This window comes from Drosophila subobscura, chromosome O, assembly GCF_008121235.1.
Source record: "Drosophila subobscura isolate 14011-0131.10 chromosome O, UCBerk_Dsub_1.0, whole genome shotgun sequence".
Classification (NCBI taxonomy): domain Eukaryota; kingdom Metazoa; phylum Arthropoda; class Insecta; order Diptera; family Drosophilidae; genus Drosophila; species Drosophila subobscura.
Genome location: NC_048533.1, coordinates 29964056 through 29988673, shown reverse-complemented (window position 1 = coordinate 29988673; position 24618 = coordinate 29964056). Strand labels below are relative to the sequence as shown.

At 43.3% G+C, this 24618-nt stretch overlaps 1 protein-coding gene across 1 annotated transcript in view; it reads left to right on the top strand.

Annotated features, from left to right (window-relative positions):
* Window positions 1–2538: 2538 nt before the first annotated feature.
* The window catches only part of LOC117897087 (headcase protein), a 79407-nt gene continuing 57327 nt past the window's right edge, over window positions 2539–24618 (top strand). Inside the window, 1 exon segment of the mRNA XM_034805725.1 lies at window positions 2539–4643. Within this exon segment, the coding sequence (XP_034661616.1) occupies window positions 3346–4643 (1298 nt within the window). The 5' untranslated portion in view covers window positions 2539–3345.

The window sequence follows — 24618 nt, the reverse complement described above, 5'->3', positions numbered from 1 at the left end:
CACGACTCTGAACTGAGTCAAGAGAGTATAAATAAATGGTTGAATGGTAAATGCTAGGCTGTTCTGTGGTCTGGGATGGAGGATTGTCTATCCTTACGCCAAATATAGAGTGAGAGTGGGAAAGTGTCTTGCAGATACTCATGGGCCACCGCAAAGTTCCTTTGAGAAACACGCTTTCACACCCTGGAAACAGGAAGCCAAGAAACACGCAAAAACTTGGCAAGACCTGGCAACCCTAAGCCAATTCCCAAGCCCCGAAGGCTCTCCATTAATTATGCAAAATTTGCAAGATGGGATTCGTGTCACCGAAGAATTATAGCCCTGACGATTCTCCACACACGCACACACCTTGCACATAATAAAGTCTACACGACATCGGTCTTTTCTCCTGCCTCTTCTTCCCTCTTTGGTCATTAAAATTAGGTCAGATCGGCGAGCGGTGAGGAGAGGGCTTCTCGAGCATCCTTGAGAATTAAGCAACAACAAACTAGTTCATCTTTTGTAAGCTCTCTTTTGTTCTCTTCTTTGCACACGATCCTTTTAGCTAGAACAACAAACAATTCTCTCTCACACACACACACACGGTCAGGACAGGCGCACGTATTACGCAATGACTTCGATCTTCCTACCTGACTGACTCCACTCTTATTTATTATATACAGCCCCTCTGTTTTTCTCTCCCGCAGGTAGCGGAACAAACTACGAGATCTTGCCCCCAAGGCAGTCACTGCCACCAGTTGACTCTGCACCAAAACCAGAACCAGAACTATCGAGATCCTTGCAGATCCTATAAGAAATCCTTCAGGATCCAGCTGGAACACTGTCCCCCTCTTTAAATACCACACGTGTCCTTATTTTGCCGCTTCTTCGATTTCTCTTGGTATTTGCGTTTTTTTTCGCAACACGCGCATCTCGAATTTGTATATAAAAATATGTAGAGAGGGTGAGAGCGGACGAGGGCAGTACATAGAGGCAGTTGAGGATACAAACAAAGGCAAAGTGAAAAGCCTAGCGAATTCGAGGTACCCTACTTGAACCCCCATGATAATAAAAAAACATTAACAGAACAAGAGCTTGCAGGGCGATCGCGCTTCGAGGTAGCTGGTTCTTCGGCTCTGCGTTTTGTCTCTGCTGTTGTTTGTGTATTTTTTCATGCCTCTTTTATTGTCGACATTCGTTGGCCATTGTGCGAGCGTGCACAAGTGTGTATGTTTTTACTCATCTGTGTGCGACTACATGCGGGGACTATATACAAATTGTATGGAGAGAGACAAATATATACGTAGATTTGAGAGCTGGAACAGTTATTTGGGCGGATTCGTTCTCATTCCACGCCGAATTAGCAGATTAACGATGGAAAGCAAAAGTGAGTGCGCTCCCACTTGGGCCTCTCGACAACCCTGTCCATGTTTACTTTCTTTGCCGGTTTTTGCACGCAGTCGAACATGTTGGAGGGGAAACAGGCGGTCGAGCCGCATTGAAAGTGAGATTCGTCTCAGAATCAATCAACCCCCAAAAACTCTTTTTAGCGCCAAAAGCATTCACATTTTCCTCAAATGAAAAACAAGCATTTTCGGGGCGGTGGAAAGTGAAAAGCAGCCAACCAAAATTTGCTCTTTTCAAACATGTTCGATCGTGCTGCATGTGTTATGCTATGTGTGTGCATGCCCCTGTGCTGTCTCATAAACCTTATGTATATAAATACTGTTTCTTATTAATTTTTTATTTTTTAGGGATGATCTTTTTAATTTTTGTTTTTAACCAATAAAATTAAGAAAAATAAGGTGGGACCAGTTTGCCTGTTGTCCATACCCGTTTTTCCCCCTTTAGCAACACCGAGTAACACAGCACAGCAACATTTGAGACCGACGCAACTCATATAAGCAACATGAAACATGTTTGGTGTGAGTGTTCGGCTCGACAGCGATTGCAAACTCGAACACGAACACAGCTCCCGAACCCAGTTTGAGGGTGGTTTTTTTTACAACCCACCGTTTTGTTTTTGATTCTTGGCGGTGTATGACCATTTAAAGTTTATTATATGTACATTTGTATGTATACTTTCAGTATATTTCGACTACGAAATTGAGTTGATCAGTATATAATGGTATACTTCAAGAAATTCATCCGTCAATTAAATTCCATTTTTAAGGTGTATTCTGGTATATGGGTTTTCCAAACTACCTATGTATTTTGAAGGGATATTTCTCTCTCGCAACATGGGAATTTTCATCGCAACAATGAGTCTTTATTCCATCCTCACATTGAATTCCATCCCCACCAAGGTTTTTTTCGGTTGACAGCACAATTTGTATTGACCAGCAACATTTGAGACCGACGCAACTCAAATTAGCAACATGAAACATGTTTGGTTTGAGCGTTCGGCTCGACAGCGATTGCGTTTGAATGGTTTTCCCCTCCAAAACCACAATCGCAAACTCGAACACGAACACAGCTCCGAACCCGGTTTGAGGGTGGTTTCGTTTGCTTTTCCATACACAACGCAATCACCATCGAACCTCGAAAAAGCACAGAAAGCAGCGACGAGAATAGAGGCGCGCGTTTTGTTTTTATCACATTTTGTTTTTGCCTCTTGGTTGGCCAAGTCGGGCCGCCTTTTCCTTCTCCGAGTGATAAACTGACAGAATCTGGAGTGCCGTGATAAGCTCAGAAACATCAAAGTTGATTTAAAAAAAATATATATTTATATGTATTTATCAACTTAAAACTTTGTCCTGTGTCCTGGTTGTGTGATTTTTCAACTCTCTGGCTCTGAACCACAGAATGCAATTTGACTAAGTTTCTGTGAACTTTGCAAGAATTATCGGTGAAAGTACAAGTGTCGAGTGTTTTCGGTCTTTTCCTTCTTCCTTGCCGGTAAAAAAACAGCAACAGACGGTAAAGCAAACCAAAGAGCGACAACAAAACAGCGTCAGCGCGTCTGTCTCGCTTCCGCGAAAAGGCGAAGAGAGAGCGTAAAGAAAAATGTAAAGAGCCGACGAGAATGGCGCCGAGTGTGTAGATGAGAGATAAACAATAGAAGCATTTTTTGATACTTAAAAATTCTACACAATAAAAAAAAAAAAAAAAAAAAAAAAAACTCAGCTCAGGTAACCGCAAAAATAGACTGCAAAAGAGGCGAAAAACCAACGAAAAACTTTTTGGAAATATTTTTTATACACAAGAAAACCCCAACTTTTGGGCATCCTAAAGTAATTAAAGGAAATGAAATGAAAAATTGTGCGAAATGCTGCTCCGACGTATCGGTGAATAGGTCACAATAGGCACAGCTTTCGAAAATCCCTCAACGATCTGATTGATCCGATTTTCCATCCTAAACCCTCTATGGCGCCGCGTCGCAACAGCAATATCAGCGGCAATCCTTCCCAGCAGCAGCAGCATCCACCTCAGCAGTCACAGCTCCAGCTCTCGCTCCCACAACAGCAACAGGAACAGTTTCTCCACTTTTTCACCGAAAACAACAGCAGCAGCAATCCTTCGTCCAGCAACAGAATGGCGCCCATGCAACTGATGCAGGGCTCCAACGTGCAGCTGGTGCGCTGCTGTTACCCGAGCGGCGAGTGCCGCAAGCTGGATGCCCTGATCGCCATCACGGAGACATCGTTGGCGGAGTGCGTCCGGGTACTGTGCAACAATGAGAACTGTGGCGCCGGACAGTACATGCACCGCGAATGCTTCGAAGTGTGGGAGGCGGGTGTTTTGCAGACGCTCAAGTCGAGTGGCCGGGCGCGCAGCTGGTCGGAGCGGCAGAGGGCCCAGCACCTGTGGACGAAGAAGGGCTACGACCTGGTCTACAAGGCCTGCAGCTGCAAGTGCGGTCGCGGACAGCTGCGCAAGGATCTCGAGTGGTCGGTGCCGGCCTCCAATGGCGGTTTGGTGTTTCTCAATGGGAGTGGAAATGGAGGAGGACGGAGCTCCATGAATGGAAACCTCAGCGAGGACGACGACAAGAAGAAGGCCAAGAAGAAGCGCAATCGCAATGGAAACAGCGGAAATTCTGGCTCTGGAGGCGGCGGTCAGAAGAACGGAGTGGCTCCCCTGAGCACCAACAATAGCAATGGCTACGGTGGAGGCTCCATTGGACTCACCCCGAACCCCAATGTGGGAGTGATCGGATCCGGGCTGCCGCACAACAGCAACAGCAGCAATGGAAACGTGAACGGCAACAGTGGATCCTCAGAGGGGAATGGATTGCAGCCCAGTGTGGTGGCTTCGCTGAGCAACATCCTGGCTCCGAACAACGTGCTGGGCCTCGATCTCCGTGCCCGGGCCGGCAGCCTCTCGTCCAGCGGCGCCGGCAGTGGCTCCAGCTCCCCCTCGGCTTCGCAGTCCAGCGCCGACATCTCGCTCTCGCCGGTGCAGCAGCTCCTACAGCAGCAGCAGCAGACCTCGCTGCTTATGCAGCCCCTTGTGGCACCCACTACTACTAGCTACAGCGCTGCCAATAACGCCCTACTCCTCCAGAACGGTCTCGGGCTCTCCAAGAATTTGCTGTCGCAGCCACCGGCGCTACCTGCCCTGGCCAACATCAGCAACTTCAAGCCGTTGGTCAGCTACGAGCAGCAGCAGTTGGTGCAGCAGCAGAAGAACAAGGAGGTGGAGCAATATTCGGAGCGTGTGCGGTAAGTTCAAAAAATTAGTTGAAATGAGTGTGCGAATGTGAGTGAGAGTGAAATTCCCCAACATGTGGTCGGGCGTTCAACAATTTCAATATTTATTCAAAAAAGTTGTATCAAATACACTGCCCAACAGGGAACTAGAACTTAATATGCTTGACGAAAGTGAATTGCAATTATTTTCGGCTCTGGTTACGAAATATTGTAAATTTGTATTTTTCTATTTGTTTGAGAAATTTGCTAAAAATTATAATTTAATATTTTGTTTAGCAGTGTAATCGACAATTGCTCGAATCGCTTATATAACCTTGATATTTCTTTTGACTAATTCTCCGCTCGGGCCACAGCTGCGCGAATGAAACATTTTCGATATTTGCACAAATATTAAATAAAATATTCTTGTTTATTTGATTTTGCCTTTTGCGAAATTCTCTTTTAAGGAAGTTCATTATTTGAACGGTTGATCGTTTTCGTTATGTGCTAGTGGATGATTGGAGAGGGGAAACTGGAAGATGGGACAGTGGACAGGCTGTCTCTGCCGGCTCTGCAGCGCTCCAGTTTCTTGCTATCCCTTTCCGCCATGTCATGTGCATGGGACATGTACTGTAGCTCGCAGCTGCTCGCTCTTGCTGATCTGATCAGAGTTCTCTGCTCTCTTTTTGCGATGCGTTGCTATTCTCACTCTCATGATTCTTTTTGCTGTTATTTCCATTTTCGTTTTGCAAGTTTCACTTTTATCCATGTCAGTTTTTTATACCCTTCCGAAAGATCTTTATGATTCGGGCTGTATGTTTGTGTTGCAATGTCGAGGAGCGAGTATTTTCGACCCTATACAATGTATGTATGTACATAAGTATCGAAATCGCATAGTATGGCCATGTCCGTCAGTCCATATGTCGTATATTTCATGATAATCAACCAACTGCAAGACATGAGTGGTTCTGGAAGGGTATCATTAACCTCGACTTTCAAAATTAGTTTTTCGCTCTTGACTTTTTTTTCGCTTAGTCTTCTATCTTTTGCTTTGGGTCAAGGCTTGCCTTCCTTTGTCAGTCCGCTGTACATATGTACATATGTATGTATGTATTTATGTACACACATATGTACATATGTATGTATGTATGTTCCTTCTCCAGTTGCTCTGATTGTTTCTGCTGCTGCATGCATAAATCATAAGAAATTAGAATTATTAAAATTTATTTGCTGCCATACCGCACATATCAGCATATACATAAATATGTACATATGTATGTGTGTTCTTTTATTTATTTTAAGTCGAATTTTAATGTTTCCGTTTCCAAAAAAAGTTTACAAACGGGTGGCAGCGGCGCTAGTAAAAATATTATTCATTCCAGGCCGATAAAAATACATTCGAGCAAAGAAAACAAAAACAAGAGGCTCAAGAAAAAAGAAGAAGAGAGGCAGAAGAGCACCGAAAAGACACGAGAAACAAGAATTAGATCGTTTTTTCGGTGTTGTTTTGCTCTTCAGTTTCTTGTTCTTGTTTTGCTTTGAGGCGATCTTTAGGCTTACAGCTCCCGCTCTTCCACTCTCTTTATTGCCTTCTATGGCATAATTCATTCATTCTGTAGGTTTGTATATTCCTATCTCTCTCTGTTTCGGCTTTTTATTGTACACATGTGTGCATATGTATATGGGTGCATATTCATATATGTGTGTGTGTGTTTAGTGATGTGTTTTCAAGGCCAATGCCATGTTGTGTGTGTGCTTTTGATCAACAACGCTTTGGTCTCTCTCTCTTTCTCTCTCTGTAGTGCCACCCTGCACTTACAATTCTCTGTTGATTGCTGCATTCCCCTTATCAGCAGAGCGAGAAACAGGGCTGATTGGTGTTTAATTCAAAAATAAACTGCCATTAAAATGTTTATCGCCTTTTGGGTTTTTTTTGTTGGTATTTATTTTAAGTTTATTTTTAGCGCCACACGCGGCCCATTTTATATTTCTTGTCTGTTTTGTTGTTGCACTTTTTATTGTGTTTCGATAAATAAAAACTTGAGTGACTTAAAGCTTGAAATTCAAAACGGTTATTTGCTCTCTTATCTGCTCTCTCTTTAATGAATGAATCTCATTGTACTCTCCAGCGCTCCTCTATCTCTCTTTCTCTCTCTTGCTGTTGGCGTGTTTTGTCTACCGGCTTATTGCTCCGCTGTTTTTCTGGATGTATTTGCCGCCCAATGTCAAGGTTAAGATTCATTTTATGTATTTATTTTCGATGGGTTATGGGCGGAGGGCAGGCAGTAGGCTGTTTATTTTTCTGGTTTCCATTCTTCCGCCTCCGCCGCTGCCTAAAGCTAACTGTTTTGCAGAAAGCTCTTCCTGCTTAGTCTCTCTCTCTCTCTCCGTCTCCTGTCTGCACATTATTTGCGGCAGCTGTGAGAGTGGGTGGACGTGTAATCCCCGACTCAATCTCTCTACGTCGGTGGCGGCGGCATATGCCTAACGCACACTCGTGGGTGTTCCTTTCACACCTCCCCTCCCATTAACTCCCCTGGCCCATGCATTGGCGCAATACTTTCCCGAACATTCTCGTTCTAGCATCAACAACAAAAAATATCGCGAGCGCAATTGCAAATAAATTGCGAAAGGCACGACGAGAATAGATCCAAAAACAACAACATGCTGTCACACATACATACATACATGCACATATAAGCAAGAGGAATCAGGAGTGGCGGGCGCGGTTAAGGCGACGGCAATATCGTACAGTAACAACAAAGTCTTAAATTTGCATACCCATTACACGTCATAGAAAGAAACAGAGAGATGGCAAGGGTATGTCCAGTGGATATGTTATATGTAAGAGAAATGCCTAAAGCTAGAGTGGGAGGCATAGAAGGGCTAAGTTACTGCTGCATTCCTAAAGCAATCCACCAAAACAGTGGTGCCATGTGGTAAGAATTCCATGCAGTAGTCTTGATGAGTATTTCTAGGCTCTATGCATGTTTCAGAGGTATCTCCTAGTCGTTTTCAGTTGTTTTGTAGTTTGTTTTGCTTTTTAAATTTGTTAGAATGAACAGTCTCCCTTCCCCACAGGCGGGATCTACCATTGTGAATGTGGTTTTTATAGTGTGAAAAACAGAACTAAAACAAAAAATTAACAATTTCGCACGACTTTTGTTGTTGGGACTGCCAGAGCAGTAGTAGGGGAAGTGTCAGTGGCAGAGGGAGATATGGAGGCGGGGGCCCTATCCTATGTCTGTCCACGTCCATACTTTATCTGAGTATTCGGCATGGGGCTGGTGCGAAGTCTACGAATATGACTGAATTATAGTCGTGAAGCATCACAAAATTTCATTTAAATTGCGTTTTTGTTTTTCTCGTTAGTAAAAGCGGGGGTGTCCCAACCCTCAACCCTCGAACCACAGAGCTTTGTGCTAATTGAGCACGTTCCAAAAACTGTCGTCTAGACGCAAAGCATAAATTTCTGCAGTGTACAATTTTTATTATCGCGGAACCCCCATTACATCCATCGACGGCGATTGCTGTTGTTTCCGATGCTGTTTTGGGTCTGTACAGATAGTATTGGAATAGGTTCTGTTACGTTGGGGATAATAAATATGTACATATGTACACATGTATGTATGTACATCTCTACATATGTTCATATGTATGTACATATGTACATAGCATACGTTTAGTATTGGTGTGTACATATTTACATGAGCATATTTTGTGTGAGGTTAGGTTGCACTTTTGTTTCAAAAACGCGGGCTGGGAACGGAGCAGCGAAGCATGAAATGAAATAGGTCTCGGGCTGCTACTTGTGCTGTATACATACATACATATGTACATGCATACAAAAATGCGAAACCCGTCTATAGGGGCCGACAGGGCAGACCTTCGATGGATTCCACGGGAGGGCAGCGGGCTCTCGTAAAGCAATTAACAAACTTTTTTGGCAGTCAAATTGAGGAAACATTAAAAAAGCGAGTTCTGACACTTTGGGGATGGGGGTGACAATGGAACTGGGTCTGGACACGGTTCAATTCCCGGTTCCTACTTCCTGCTGGATTATACTAAGCATAAAATCTGTAACCTCAAGGCCCATTTGCAATTAAGGAACATAATGTGTGGGATGAGGAAAGAAGATGGAGGAGGGACATGGGACCATTTGTTGAATTTCAAATCAAGTATGCATTGCAGAGCCATTAATGAAATCTTTACCGAAACGGTAAACGCACTCGCATACAACTGCATGGAAGCCGTGCCACCCACCTACACCAACATTTACACACACACTCACACACCAAAAACATTCACATGCATAGGGCGCCTATTGAATGGCGCATGCCTCGGTGTTGCTCTGCCGGAGAGCAGGCAGAGGTCCCTCCAATGTCGACGTTGTCAGCGTCATTATTGTCGTATTTTCATTGCCAACAGACAATGCCAGGGTAACTCTACTTCAAGCCCCACCTCAGTTGCCATCCGCCCACACACCCACTGGCAAACCCACAGATGGAGCCAGAGCCAGGGCCATGGCTATCAAGCACACATGTGTGTGCATGTGGAGCCCGGCCATCCATCCGCAGGCTTTTTGCCAACTTGAAAGGCTTCGTTGGCTCAGCATTTTCCATGCTCCTCTCTTCCGCTCTCCGTTCTCCCTCCACACATTGGAGAACTTTCGTTCCTTCACTGCTTACTCCTCCAGTACCTACTCCACTTCTTCCCAATGCCCCACTGCTTTCTCCTTATACCAGCATGATGTCGTCTGACGTTCATAAGCCAAGCTCCTCTATGTGTGCCGGCACTGCATTGTGTGTGTGTGTGTGTTTGTGTGTTTATCTGTCTGCCTGCTGTGTGTTTGTGTATGCTTTTAGGCTTTTGTGCCGGGCCATTCAGCCAAATGAGAATGAGAATGAGAGAGAGAGAGAGACTGAGTCTCTCCGCCTCTCCACTTGGACTCCAGTGCAGGCTGGAATTGCAATCAATATTGTTGTTTCTGTTGTTGTTGTTGCTGTTGTCGAGCAGCTGCCAGACACAAAAAATAAAACGCAACTTGCAACAAAAAATAAAAGAAAGAGTGGCAACAGTAAAAACGAGCCTGCACCATGAAGGTGGAAGTGGTGTAAGGGAGGGAAAGGACATGCAAGTTGAAAAGCGAAAAGTAAAACAGAACAGGAACAGAAAAAAAACATGAAATGTTTGTGGAAATGAAACAAAACTGTTGTTTCTTTCCTTTTTCATCTCCATCTACCTTTTGCTCCTTTCATTCTTCTCATCCTCTTGCTCTTTTTAAATACATCCTTTCCGCCCTCCTCACTCTTATTGGGAGTGCCATTCGGACTGTGGTTCGGACTGGCCCCAACTGGAGCCCCTGCTGCACTGGGATCCTGTAGGATTGTGGTTCCCTTTCTCAATGGCCGATTCATGCCATTCCATATTGCAACAGTACAATGTGCATGATGTCCGCTTGTGTGTGGGAATGTTTGTTTTTCTCCCTATTTGATATCCATTAAAACGATTCCACATTTGGTCTGTCTGGCCCTGACCCTGCCACTTGGTGCCTCTCCCTCCATGTCTCTCTCTCTCTCTGCTTTCTCCCTGATTGGAAATGCATTCAGTTATCCTATATATGTATGCATGTATGCATGTAAATACTCGTACATAAACATCCTACATATGTACATACATATACATACATAGGTATGTACATACATACACATACATATGTATGTATATCCCAGGGTCTGTCTGTCATTCTGTTCATTTTGAGAGCAATTTGTGTCGCTTGCAATTCTCATTTTCTCAACTCTGTTTTCCATGTTTATTTGTTTATTAGTTGCAATTTTTATTTGTGCATTGTGTGCAGTACGGAGTTGGGCTCCATTCCATTCCTCCTTCCTTGAATTAAAAGGGAATCCGCCCAACGAGGGTCTTTTTCGTAACATTTGACACCTACTCAATCACAGTCTCTTTACTCATTCATTCAGTTGGCCATGCTCTATGCCCTTATGGCTTGTGCTTCCCCCCACCACTCGCTCTTCCTCTTCCCTTTGGTTTAGTCAGACAAGAGAGCAACAAATGAAGCTTACGTTTTAATCGTCACTCTGCCGCCATTTGCCTGATGATAATGTTGATGATTCTCTGCCGCTTCTTCGTTTTCACGCTTCACTCCTCTCCGAAGCTGAAGCAGCTAGTGCTTCTTCTTCTCCCCTCTGTTTCCTCTTCCCTTCTTAGCGCTTTGGTTGGTTCTCTTGTTCCTTTTGCATCCAGTCAAAGGACAACAAGCGTGGAACATTTCTTTCGTCGTTCAAAGTCATTTGGTTTTATGATTATTAGCTTGTTTAGTTCTCTCTCTCTCTCTCTTTCCTTCTGTACATATCCCTCTGTATATCTCTGGTTTTCAAGTAGCTATGCTACCACCCCACTCTCTCCCATCCCTCTTTGTCTGTATGTATGTGTGTGGGTGCGTTACTGGAGGGCAAACATATTCTTTATGCTTATATAATATCTATTTAGTTGCACTCAGCCAAGTGCTTACCCCGCCCTCCTGCTTGACTCTGACGCCTGTTTGTTGCTTGTTTGTCTGCTTGTCTCTTTTTGCTCCTGCGATACGACTGATTGCGCTTGTTGTGCGATAACCGTTGCCATTTGTATCTTTTCCATCTTTTGGCCATAACAATTTGACGCTCCATGACTTTGGATAGGATAGGGACAATATGCCACATCAGTGGAAGAGATAGGAGCCTCAGAGCGACTGTTGTCTGTGGTAGTGTCCGTCTCTTTCGTGTTAACAACAATTGCGTTTTGTTTAATTGAATAAGTGCTTGGGCGGTCCGGCAAATTCAATGGCTCCACAAAATGGAGGCTTGAGACTCCTTGGCCAGGCCCCTTCCATCGATATGCCCCGACATGTGGCGTTGATTTTGCAGATTTGTTGCGCCCCAAAAACTGCAAGAATGAGAAGGAGAGCAGGGGAAGCAGCATGACGAGGACATAAAACGCATTAAAATCTCCCCCTCACTTTTTTGTGTGCCATTTTTGGGTGCATACAACATCTCGGCAGTGGCTTCGGCAACATCTCCCTGTGGCAGCCCAACATAAATTGCCCAGTTTTGGGCAATAAAAGCAAATTATTTTTACGATCAAACCGCCGCAAATAAATAAATGCATTTTTGTAGGTTTTCTCTTTCCCTCTTTGTCCCTCCGTCCCTTCCTTTTTCCCCCCTCTACTCCTTCGCTTACCATAATTTTGCTTGCTTTTGGAGGCGACGACACCAAGTGCATTTTTATGCCCTCGTCCCGGGGCGTGACAGATCATTAGCAAGGGTCTTGAGATTCCCCCAGTTCCAGAAGAAACAGAACGACGATACATACATATGTACATATGTATGTATACATAAATGGAGAAAATGCTATAACATTTCTCAAAAGCGGAGAAGAACGGCACAGAGTGTGCAAGGGAATTAAGAAAATGGCAGGATAATCAAAAAATATGAATTTCCTGTGCCACTACGCAATAGAGAAAGGGGAAATTATAAAGAGCTTATGAATCAATCTTAACCTAACTGACTACTAAGTTACTTTATTAATAGAAGTAGAAAGATTAGCATTTTCGTTGATAGATGACCCTTCCTGTTCTTCATCCGTATCGAAAGAGAGCGGACACAGAGAAGAGAGAAGCGGAAGAAGAGGTGCACTCCCAACGCAATCTTTCTCAGGCCGTAATAATGTTCATACTATATAATATTTTTCCGCACGGCTGCCGCAACCCAATCATCGATATTTGTAATTAACAGAAACAGCCACTCACTCACACGTGCATTTGGATAAAAATGTGTGTGTGTGGGTGTGTGTGAGTGTGTGTGTGCAATGGCTGCTACAACAGGCACAGCACGTTTTGGGGCAACGAGCGGTGACTGGCAATGGATCACTGATCTGATATCCGATGAAAGGATCGTATCGGTTCGGATCAGAGCGAGGTGTAGTGGAGTGTATTGGAGCGATGGCTTCATTGTGGCGGCATTTGTTGAAAGGCCCCGTTGCACACACTCGAAAATTGCAACGGATCTATTGCAGCATGCCACACAGTGGCAACAAAAAGTATAGTAGCAACAAGTTGATTGAACTTGGGGTTGGCTGGCGGCGCCATCAGCAATTAAAAATAACTGTTTAATGTTTGAGATCGATGGAAAAAGAGAGAGGGAAAGAGCAAGATATTGAGGGAGGGACAGAGAATGTGAGGGAGAGGGAATACCCCCTTAGACGGACACAATTTTGTCGCTGATTCAATTAAAGCAGAAAAACTAATCGAAGAGAAGGAGAAGAGGATGAGGCAATAAGAAAGAAGGAGCGACCAAAGTAAGGCCACAATCGAACGCCAATGCAAGATATGGAGAGGGAATACCAACCAAAAGAGAGACGGAGACAGGGACAGAGAGATCCCAAAGACGTCGAAGAGACCATCATCACAATGTATGACAGTCAGATTGTGTGAATGTGTGTGTGCCCACATATGCGAAACAGTGGAGCGCCTTAAAAACGTTAACTTTCACTTTCGCGATCAACTCCTCTGTCATCCTCCATCCCCTCTGTTGCACCACCTGATGAAAGCCGACATATAAAATGATAATAAAAATGCAACATTTACCAAAGGTTGGTGAGAGGGGAGAGGTGATGGTGGCGAGAACAGGGAAAAGTAGGAGGGGAGAGGTAGAGGCAGGGGGACCTTGTTCAACTTTACTTTCGTTTCGTTTATTAATCGCAAAACTGCAACAGCAAAAAATTGCATTTGCCTGAGATTTAAATCAATAAAAGAAAACATAAACTAAAAATGGTCAAAGCGAAAGAAAGTGATACCGAAATAATGAAAAAAAGATGGAAAGGTGGGAAGGGAGGGGAGGATGGGCAGCATCAATAAGTAGAGCAGTAAGAATGAGTAAAGAAAAAATGAGTGCAGGCACTCAGTATCGACTGAGACCCTATAAATAAACATTTACGGTTCTTCCTCTCCACCTCTTACTATCAACTCTACCGTTTTCATCTTTCTGTACCTTCAACTCTTAATTTTTCCACCCCTTTATATGTATGTAGTACATATGTACATATGTGTGTACGTCTGTTGCTCCTCGTTGACAAGAAAATCGAAAGCGCTGTTTATTTTATTGCAATCAGGAACGTCTGCTTTCTTCCGAAGTCATGAATGATATGATTCCGATGTATTCCTCTTTTAGCTACCTCTTCTTAATTTTTCTTGCTTACGATGTATTCCTCTTTTAGCTACCTCTTCTTAATTTTTCTTGCTTACTCAATTTGCTCGTCATAACAAAAGGTGGAATTATTTTGACTTACCAAGATCCATTGGTAAGGTAGGGTATCAAAATCTTCGGTACAGCTCTTTTTCCCTTTCTTTTCACTTATGTTTTAAAATAAATAAATGCAAAAGATTGTTTACCCTTTTGGCCATTATTTCGGTCAAATGTCCTGCAATAATTTTCAGTACTCGGACTGACCTGACAGCGGACAAGATCCCCATGGTGCGGGTGAGTGCGGTTTAGTGAAGAGAGGAGGGGGGGCTGCTGCACATGACCGTGTTGCATGACTTTGTTTCTGTAAACCTGAAATTCACTTCGGAGTTGATTTCGTTTCGTTTTTGTAGGTTTTTGTTGTCCCGCATCTTGTTTATGCACGCGATAAAAATGTTGCACAAAGAAAACGGAGTAAAAAAGCGAACAATATTAAACGTAAATTAAACTCTGTTTTTTTTTGTGTAAAACAAAAGCCTTGAAAATCCATCCGATGCCATGTTGTGGAGTCTGTTATACTGAAGCCTTTGTTGGAGTCTGTTGTCATCTGGCGCCTTAATCTTAAAGGTAGCATCTGGGGTCTGGGACCTGACAGCGTACTCGTACTCGTGATGGGCTTTACTTTTTTGTACACCCTTGAAAGCAAGTGTGGGATGAGGAGGTGCTGTTCTTATCGTCTGTTAAACTTGACAAGACCCAAAGGAAGCCGTGGACTATAAGCAAGCACTAAATGGGAAAGAAATTCTAAAATATCCTTACCCATTCCCTTTCATGTATTTTTAGACTCGAAAATTTTGAGATACAAAAGAAAATATGAAATATGACAAATGGGCAACATAATCATCAGGAAGGATGTCTTTCCGCATTCGTATGCATAGTATACATACATACATAAGTACATATGTACATATGTGCAAAGATTATATTAATTTCCATTTAATTTTAGGTATACTTAAGCGCCTCTCAAGTGTATTCAATCAATCCAATATTGATCCCAAATATCTTTTCTCTCTTTTCTTTTTTTTGCAGGTAAGTAAACAGAAAAGCGAATGAAGATTCCCCCCTGTCTCTAGCCATCCATTGAGGTTCTGTCTCGAGTGTTGCAAGCGGGCTATAAATCGCGGCAAGTGGCAGAGAACTTTTGCTTTATTTCGCAGGTGAGGGGCTGGGTGGTGGATGGGTACTCTAAGGAGCAGTGAACGGTCTTTTGGTCCCAGCATTATTTGTCGGCGCTTTAAGTTAAACGCTCCCTGTGGCGCCATAAACAAGACTCACGGATGGGTCATAGGGAAGGAGCCGGAGGCTGGAGGAAGAAAGTGAGCATTTAAGCGCAGTTTAATGGTTCAATGACATAATGAATATGCAACACCCTGCAACAAAAAGTGTGGGACATAGAGGGAAAGGGAGGATCTAACAAAAGAAGAAGCGCGCGGGAGAGGAGGCAGAGGCATGCCCCGAACAGGAGTCGACTCCGTCTGTTGCCTGCTAATTAGCTGCATTCATAATTTCATGAACATTATTTACATGCTAAGCAGTGCAGACGGTTAAGCGGAAAGCGGGCGCGAAGTGAGACAGACAAAGCCAACCGCAATGTGGTTGCACCTCGTCGCCTACCCCTGCCAAGCTCCTTGGGCGGCTCATTTACAACTTGGTGTGAGAGGGACAGAGACAAGGGGGAACATTCCTTGCAAGTGGCAAGAACTCTTACAACTACCAGCGCGAAAAAGAACAAAAGAGAAGAAGGCAAAAGAGTGTTGTGGTTTGAGAAAGAGAAAAGGTGCCAGCGTGTTGCAAGTGAAAACTTTTTTAATTGAAAACATTTTTCAAGTTTATTTTTGTTTTTATTGAACGGCGGAGGACCCAACAGACGTTTCTTTGAGGCTAAGTGTGGAATATAGGGAGTGAAGAGAGCGGAACGAGAGGGGAAGAAGGAGAAACAGAGTAGAGTACAGGAAGAAAGAAACGTATTATACCTTAGCCTTTCTTTTAGCATAGAAACTGCACTTTGGCTTAAAGCCTTCTCAAGCTTTCTCTCCCTTATCCCCCTCTTGTGGGGCTTCCCTCGAGCAGCGGGAAGGCTTTAAGCTGCATTCCCTGTAACCCTTTCGCTTCACTCTGCACCCCTCTCAGAACAGCCCCTGTGTAGAATGACTTCGACTTTTCCTTTGAGCGGATTACTCCTTTACTGACCAAATCCCACTACCTTTTCCACCCCTCCCCTGAATCAATAAAATATACATATTTAAATGCCGGCAATCAATTTCCATTTCCTCGCTGCTCTGAGGGAATTATCCTGGCGCCATCTTGGCAGATACTCTTTCTGAGTGGCACCCTCCACCTACCGCGCACTCGTCATCCTCTGGTATTCTGATTTATACAGTTTCAGAGGGTGTTGGAGGGGGAGTAGCGAGAAGGTCAGACACGCTAATTACCGGATCAACTCCTCCTTGACCTGGGACCCTCCCTGCGACCGTTGCCATTCGAAAGCACTCGGAGGGTACCACTTGGAATGGCTGGGACATTCCAGACACGAGACATTTCATTCATTCAACTTTATGGCGAGCCCCTGATCCTTCTCCTGCTCCTCGCTGCTGTCTGGCTAATACGTAACTTTTATTTTTCAATTTTCCCTCTGGTTCGTTCGTTCTCTGGTTTCCATGTTTTGTCAACATTTTCCGCTTTGTTTGGTTATCTGTCTGCCATTATTCTCCTCCCTCCTCTCCTCTACCCTTTCACAGGAAGGAGGCTTTGTCCTGCCAGCGGGACCAGATTACAGCTGCATTTCGGCTTGTGGAAGTTGCATCCACAAATCAATTGGACATTTGCCCCTGCATCCAAGCTCAATTATTCAATAATTGTTTATTGTCGTCATCAATTTCGGCCTGTCATCCTCCTCCACATAGCCATTCTACTCAGCCTCCCCTCGCAACGGCTCTTCATTTGCATTTGCTCAATGGAAAATCGTAAATAGAAAATGGGGAAAAAAGGCAAAGCTCAAATTCGGTGTTTGTGGCCATAAAAAGCTTTGTTTCGGCCGCCACTTGGCTGCCAGCTGCCAGTTTTTTCAGTTTTTCAATTTTCAGCTATTCTGTGTGTGAGTCTCTTTTTTATCTTTTTGTTCATTACGCAGCCTGTCAAATTAAATTTGACTTGCAGTTTGCCAAATTCGTAGGAATACCAAAAGAAACGACTAAAACAAAATGAAATAAAATACAGTAAAAAGCGATAGAAATAATCGCGTATTGCGCGTACTCGCTTCACGATCAAAAACCGTCAGACCAGGGACTGCAATTATATCTTCGGTTTTCGGGGTTGCTCTTTGGCTTTTAAACTTATTTAAATGTCTGTACATTTGGTCAAGATTTAATTTAGTTTTTAAAAATTTATTGATCGATTAGTCTTTGTTACGTTTTTTTTATCAACAAATGTCTGATATGTAATTTTGTTTTTTAAAATTTTGAAACATGAATGATTCAGTAATTACTTTATTTTCATATCATAGCATTTTTGGTGGGATTCTTTATTTAATTACACATTTTATACTTCACCGTTGAGGCCCGTGTACCGCGACTATTAATTTCCCTGGCATTTAGTTCTTATTTTTCTAGACCTTTATATTAACACTTATTCAAACTGATGAGTCATATCTCGCCACCTCCCCCTCTCTCCTCGAAGTTGCTGCATTTAATTACGTTTCTAACCACAGAAATATTACTCATAGGACAGAGTAGCACCCGTTCGGGCCTGATCGCTGAAATTGGCAGTAGTGAAACGAGTTGTTTGCGGGACAGGAGGAGATGGAGCGCACATTGTGCGTGGCTCTCTGTAGTTGCCCCCATGCCCTCTCTCTATCTACCTCTCTCTCTCTCTCTTTCAATGTAAGCATTGCATGAAAAAACGTGCCACGCATTTGACAGTGAGTGGAAGTCAATCACACGAACGTTTTTTTGTTTTTTTTGTTGCACTTGGAGGTAAATGCACTTTGCACACGCCCCACTCTATGCAGCCCCTTTCCATCCACTTTTCCCGTCTCCTCTATGACCACACTGTGCACCCCACAGGGCAGATAGCCAACAAAAATTACATAAGCCAACAAAAACAAAAAAAATTAAACAAAAATGGCAAGCATTTTCATAAAATATTCACATTGCATTAGGCGACAATTTATGACTTTTAATTAACTATAAAATATGAACAAAAAAAACTTTCAGTTTTCAATCACATTTGCATATTGATTGAAACGTTGACAAAATAAATATCGTAGAGAAAGGGGAATAGGGGAATCGCACGGTACAATGTTGTAAATTTATTTTTGAAAAAGAATGAAAAGTTACCGGAAAATCTCCCGATGTGTAAGTTTGATCCATAAACTCTCCACCTCTCTCAGTTCGCATCCATCTGAGCATTCAGCTGTCAATTTCCAGTTAGAAAAAAAAAGAAAATAAAATATTAAATAAGTACTGGAAAGGGTGGAGCACGGATGGGAGAACGTGCGAGCAGGGGAAGCCTTGGAACGTGTCTGGAATGAATGAATGAAATGAGGAGCACAAAGAAGAGGAAGGAGACACAAAAACAAAGCATTTGGATTTCGTGGTCTACCATCATTGCTATCATTCCAAATGCAGACCCACGGGTGGGTGTCTTTCCCGTTTTTTTTCTCCCATAATATCCCTCTTACTAACTAGCTCTTTCTGCACCTACTCTCGTCCAATAGGCAATAGTAACCATTCCCAATACAATAACCGTAAAACTAGTGATTCCCTGATCTCCCCCCGAAGGTTCTTTGCATATACTCCTTTGTAATATGCTTCTTCTTTTATGAAATCCAATATTTTCCCTTGTTTTTCTGTAACCTTGACGCCTGGTTTCATCGGGCATAACATTCCCCTCTTACTCTTACTCGCAGCTCTCCGTTGTGTGAGTCGCGCAACGATACGATATCACTGTCAATATTGCGCGTACGCGCCGTGTAATTCTATTAATTATATTTAAACATTATTTCACGCTCACACATTCACAAACACAGTGAAACAGAAACGCTGCTTGCACACTCAGATAGATTGCATTCAGACGTTGTTGTCGTCGATGTGTTGCCTTTGTTGTTGCTGTCGACAGTTTGCACATTTTCAATGAATCTGTCCTTGGCAAAGTGCATTGCCGGCAGCGCGCTGCATTGCCGCGAGAGTGTTGCGGCTGGCCCGTTCATTCGCCTCGGTTGCAGGCAGAAGTTGTTGCTGCTGCTGCTGCTACTGCGCTGATCCGCTCCTCTCAGCTCAGCTGTTGCTCTGCCACTTCTGCCACTGCTTAATTTATTGACTTTTCGCTGCTGCGGTTGTGGCAATTTATTTGCCAACCGACTAAAAACTTCAATTACGACTTACGCACTTTCTAAAAATACAACAAAAAGCACTCAAAAAAGTACCAAAATTATGTTTGGGTTCAGTTTAAGTTTTCTCAGCATTGCTGCAAATATTTATGAAACAATCTCGGGGCTTGGGCTTCGGGCCTCGGGGAAAGGCATAGACACAAAAGAGTTGCATTGTTTGTTATTGGCCGGGGGATGAGGCGACAGATCTGTGAAAAGGAAAGTGTTGTAGTTGTACAAATGGTGGGGGAATAAGTGGGTCACTTGAAAAGATCAGCTGTGGTGTGCAAGTGTGTGCGATTTTCAGGCTCAGGCTCAAGGCTTGCGTGCTGCTTGAACATTGCTTGATAAGCTCTAATGGGTGGGTGCGAGAACCGATTTGAAGAGCTTTATCAACGTTTTCTAGCAGCTGCAGCTGACAGTTGGGCAAACATTGCAAGCTCCTGGTAGCCGTCGCCTCTTATCAAGACTCAGCTTGGACTTTTGTTTCCCTCAAAGACGGAAATAAAGAATCCCTTTCATTGGGACAGTAGACTTCCCCCTGCCCCTAATTAGAGAATTTTATATTGAGAATTGTTCAGAATTTGTCAATGCCTCTGCTTTGTTCTGTTATTTGCTTCCTGCCTTCTTTCCTTACTCCATGGCGCCATCTGTGGAATAACTGGCTAACCTTTGCCGTGGGTCGAAGTTGGACCTCGCCACCCACACCCAAGCAGATCATTCGCATGAGATAATCATCCGCCAAGCGAAGCTTTCAGCATATTTGTTTTGTTCCGTTTTCTTCTAAATTAATATTCTCACGGCTTTCAGTTTACTTTGCAGTTTCATTTTCAATTGCATTTTGCTGTTGATATCCTGGTCGCTCTCTCTCTATCTCCGCCTACCCTTTACTGGTCCCCCTCCCCCATTCATTCGCTTTGCGCCATTTGGTTTTTGTTTATTGCGACGACGACATCTGACGATTTTTGTCAGTTGATCTTTGACACATTTCTGGGTGCGGCCCGGCTCGGCTCTTTTTGCGTTTTTCTCTTTAGCTTTGCTTGAATTTCGTATGCACCCTTCGCAGAGAGGCTATTCTGACTTTTAGCAGATCTTTGTAACGCGGAGTATCAGCTGTTTCGATCCCATTAGCTAGTCTTGTTGGAAAAGTATTATTTTACCTGCTTTCAGTATAAATATACATATGTAGCATGGATTAGACTAGATCGGAAAAATACATATAATTATGTAGTTACGTTTGGATATGCGAAGGTATCAACGCTTCGATACCCACTGACAGCCTATTTTTTTGATTACGTTGTTTTTTTTTTGGCTTACTTAAAATTGGGTTTGTTTCGCCTGACTTTTAAGATGTTGCTGTTGTTGTTTGTTGTTGTCTTTGTGTTTGATGTTTATCATTCTTCCTCTTTGCCTACTTCTTCTTCTGTTTGTTTCATCGAACGACATGTGCACGTACAGAAATTTTTGTTGTTTCTGTATTGGCAGCATGTTCCGTTCCTTTGTGGCGTCGGGCGATTAATTGCATATTAATTTTGTTTATTTTTTAGGCAATGGAGAAGGAGGATGGGGGATACATGAAGGTGGGCATCCGATCTTGGCACGTTTCCTACTGTAAGTGGGTGAAAAAAAAACAAAAAAGCCAAACTGAAATCCACATAAAAATAATAGCAAATAAAATGTGTTTAAAATTTCGTGCGCGTGTTGCAAGCTTTTTGAGGTTGGCCTCCGCTCAGCCTCCCATCGTCTGTGTGCCACCTACACAGCGTGAGAACAAAACCCCCTCTGGTCTTCAACATTTTCCATTAATTTCATTCAAAGCACCTGTCAGCCCTGGAAACTACAACTGCATCTGGCAGTGGCAGTGGCAGCTCCTCTGCTGAAATGGAAAGCGCTTTCGATTTCAATGCAATCCTGGACTCTACTCTCCCTCTCTGGCTCTCCGCTTCTGCTGCATGGGTCACGCCCACTTTGGGCTGGCAGCTGCCAACGACCGTTATTTCTATTACCTTTTTCGCTTTGTGCAACATCATCTTCATTAGCAACGCCCCCCGGCGACTGCGATCCGATCATCATCAAGCCAGCAAAGGCGGCTTCACCAGCAAAATGTTGCCAATGTGTCCGGGGCATGGCACAGTGGACGGGTTTAAGTGATTGCTGAAGAAACGTCTACATATAAAGAAGCTATTTGTTTCTTCTCAAACATTGTCCCACTGTGCGATTGGCTGAGAGACCTGCTCTGGCTCTGCCACGGCTTCTCCTCTTGTTTTAGCCACTGCCATTGCTGCTGCTGCTGCAATGGCAAATGAATTCATTTGTTGCTACTGTTAAAGTTACTTAAACAATTGCCCATTGGTTGTTTTTGCACAATTTGCGTTTGTTGAACCTGCTTTTGCTGCTATTTTTTCTCTCTAGCGACTGTTGCAAAATTAATTTCAAAGTGTATAAAGTAGAAAGCTAACTGAATGAGGTTGAAGAGTGTGGGGTGTGGGGTGTGTGGCGGTGAGTATTGCGGGGATGATCAGCTGCCTCTAGGGGCAACAAGAGGGCGTGGTCTTTTGTTTTTGCCTCGCTTTGAGGCATTTTGTTTTGCTGTTGCTGCCGCTGCTGATTTTCCAGTGTATAATTTGTGTAATTATATTTAAATTTAAACTATGTAAATTTCTTTCAAAATTATTTGCATTTAAATTGCCTCAGATGTGGCAGTGGCAGAAATAGCAACAGGCAACGAGTAGAACGTCATCGTTAACAATTATTGTAAATTACTTGGCAAAAACTGAATTTCTTTGTGTGCTGTGCTCTTCTTTCTCCGACTGGAATTCATCTCTTTCCATCTCCCTCTTGCCCTCGCAAGAAGTGTAATTGAACTTTTTCGCCCACACGACGCGAGAGTGCGTTCTCGTTGTCCGCCAGTCTCCTCCAAACGGCTGACATCATGCAGCCATTCTCTCTCACTCTCTCTCTCTCGTTCTCTCTCTCTCTCTGTTCCTCGTCTGTTTTGGCTTGCATTTAGTTTGAGTTTTCGTTGCACTTTTAAGTAAACTTGTTGTCCAACAGTCGTTGCGCGCTAACAGTAAAAGCGATTCAACCGAATGATTCATTCGGTCGGAGCTTGCATACTACCCATAGTTCTATCCCACTCTCTCTCTTTCGTTTACTTGCTCTTTCATTTGCACTTGAATGCCCAAGAAAGTCGCAAATGAACTGTAATTAATGGAATGTCTATTGGAATATCGTTAAGCGATCGTTTATCGTTGTGATCGTTGCGCGGAAAAGGTGCGACATACCAATACAGATATGTAAATGGATTTAAATGCAGTTCTAATTGAATTTCAATATTCTAGTGATTTGTAATTTATGGATTTCATAGAGTGTAGGCTATTTATAGTATATTCCCACTTATATCTAATGAGGATTGGCTGCAGTGACGATGATGACATTGACTGGGAGTCTGGAGAGTATTCCAGTTGGCTTCCACTCTGCTACAAGAGAAGTATTTAATAATTTCCATTTTTTGCTCTCTCGCGCACTCGGTGTTTGCGTAATCTCGAAAGAACTCGGAAATGTTTCTTCGCAGCGATTCCTCTACCAGACATTCCACAATTCCCAAGTGACTGTTGATGAAAATCTGGATTTCCTCAGCTTAAGCTTTGGCTTTTTTTTTAGCGCTCATGTTGTGTCATATTTCTGGACACTTCGTGTGTCTTGCCGCATTTGTTTTGTGGCTCTAACCAACCTTTCAGGTGGGGTTCACCTCTATCTTAATAAGAAATCTACTAAGCCTATAAATAACACTCGAACATTTTGTGGTCTCAACACATTCGGCCCTTGTCCCTTTTCGCTTTCTGTTGTCTCACTTTCCCCTTAGCCCTGACTCTTTTTCTCGCACTTGTTTCATTTTCATATGAAATTAGCTCGGTTTTGTATACCCTTCGCCAAGTCGTATTGTGGCTGCCATGAAGAGTTTGCAAAAACATGTAAAAGTGCAACAAAATCATAGGTGTTTATATAAAATCTGGTAAATGGTTTTAAATGGAATACTCCATTTAAAGATATTTTAATTATTCTTGTATGCTTTAAAGAGTATTCAATGGTTCAATTGGTTTTGTATTTATGGTTATATTTCTAATCGTGTTAACTCATTTGCATGTTGTCCCGTTGGCGCGTTGGCTCTTGGCCCCTTACTCCTTTCTTTCTTTTGGGGCGAACGGACGAGCGGATATTCTGTAGTGAGGGTGTGGGCGGTCTGTCTGAAACTTAACGACAAAAAAACGTTTATAATAGTATTTCCATATTATCCTCCTATTCAATAAAGAAGCTTCTAGAGTTGCTTTTTGCTAAAGATTATGAGAAAGCAGTTAGATCTATTGGCCCTCGCTTGTAATCGTACATTTGTCTGGTTTGTCTGGGCCCCTGACTACCCTATTACTCGAAAAGTTGCCACCGTTGACGTGAAAGAGTGAAGCGTGAACCGGGTAGAAGGGTTAACGGAGCGGTATCTGGCGATGTTGTTGGCCAACGTGTTTGGTTTTGGTCTAATTATGCTGCCATGTGGGTTGTGGGTATTTGTTTCTGTTGTTAAGTGAATTGCCTTTGCCTTTGGCTTGTGACTCGACAAATTTTGGCTTTTAATTTTCCCCCATTTTCCTAATTTTCCTTTGCTAATGAATTTTAATTGCAATCTGACAGGGAATGCATTCTGACCATCGTCGACAGCTGAGGGAAACTGATTGCTTTGGTGGGACATTATTGGGCTGTTTGTGTGACTCCACTAATTTTCCTCGCATTTTTTCCAAATAATTTTCACGGCAACGCCCACGCGACGAATTGTTTCGATGAGGTGTGGGTCTCAGGTCATGACTCAACCCGTGGATGGGGCAGGGGGTGGTGTAGGAGTCGGGGCGATGGCTGACCACAGACAACAATTACACAATTATATGACGACGGGGGCAGCGGAGGCTACTGGTGCTACGGGGGCTACGAGCGTGCCATAAAAGCCTTGAATTAATTAAAAATCTAAGCCTAAGCTTTGGCCATCATAAATAAGCCAGACAGCAGCCGCAACAATGGCAACAGCAATAGCCGCTACGATAGTAACAAAAACACTTGTAACAATGCCACTCCAATGGACGGACAGCGATAATGTTGTTCAATCCGAATGAAGAGGAAAGAAATAGCCATAAAAATGATTTTGTAACTAAAGTACGAAACATGAATTTGGTGTCTAAGAAAAACATTAAAGTGTTTATTCCTCTCTATCTCTTTTTTGGATAATTGCACCTAAAAGTTTTGTTGTTACTCGATTTGCAGGAGAATGCTCTTACAGTGCGTTTCATAGCGATAGTTGCAGCAA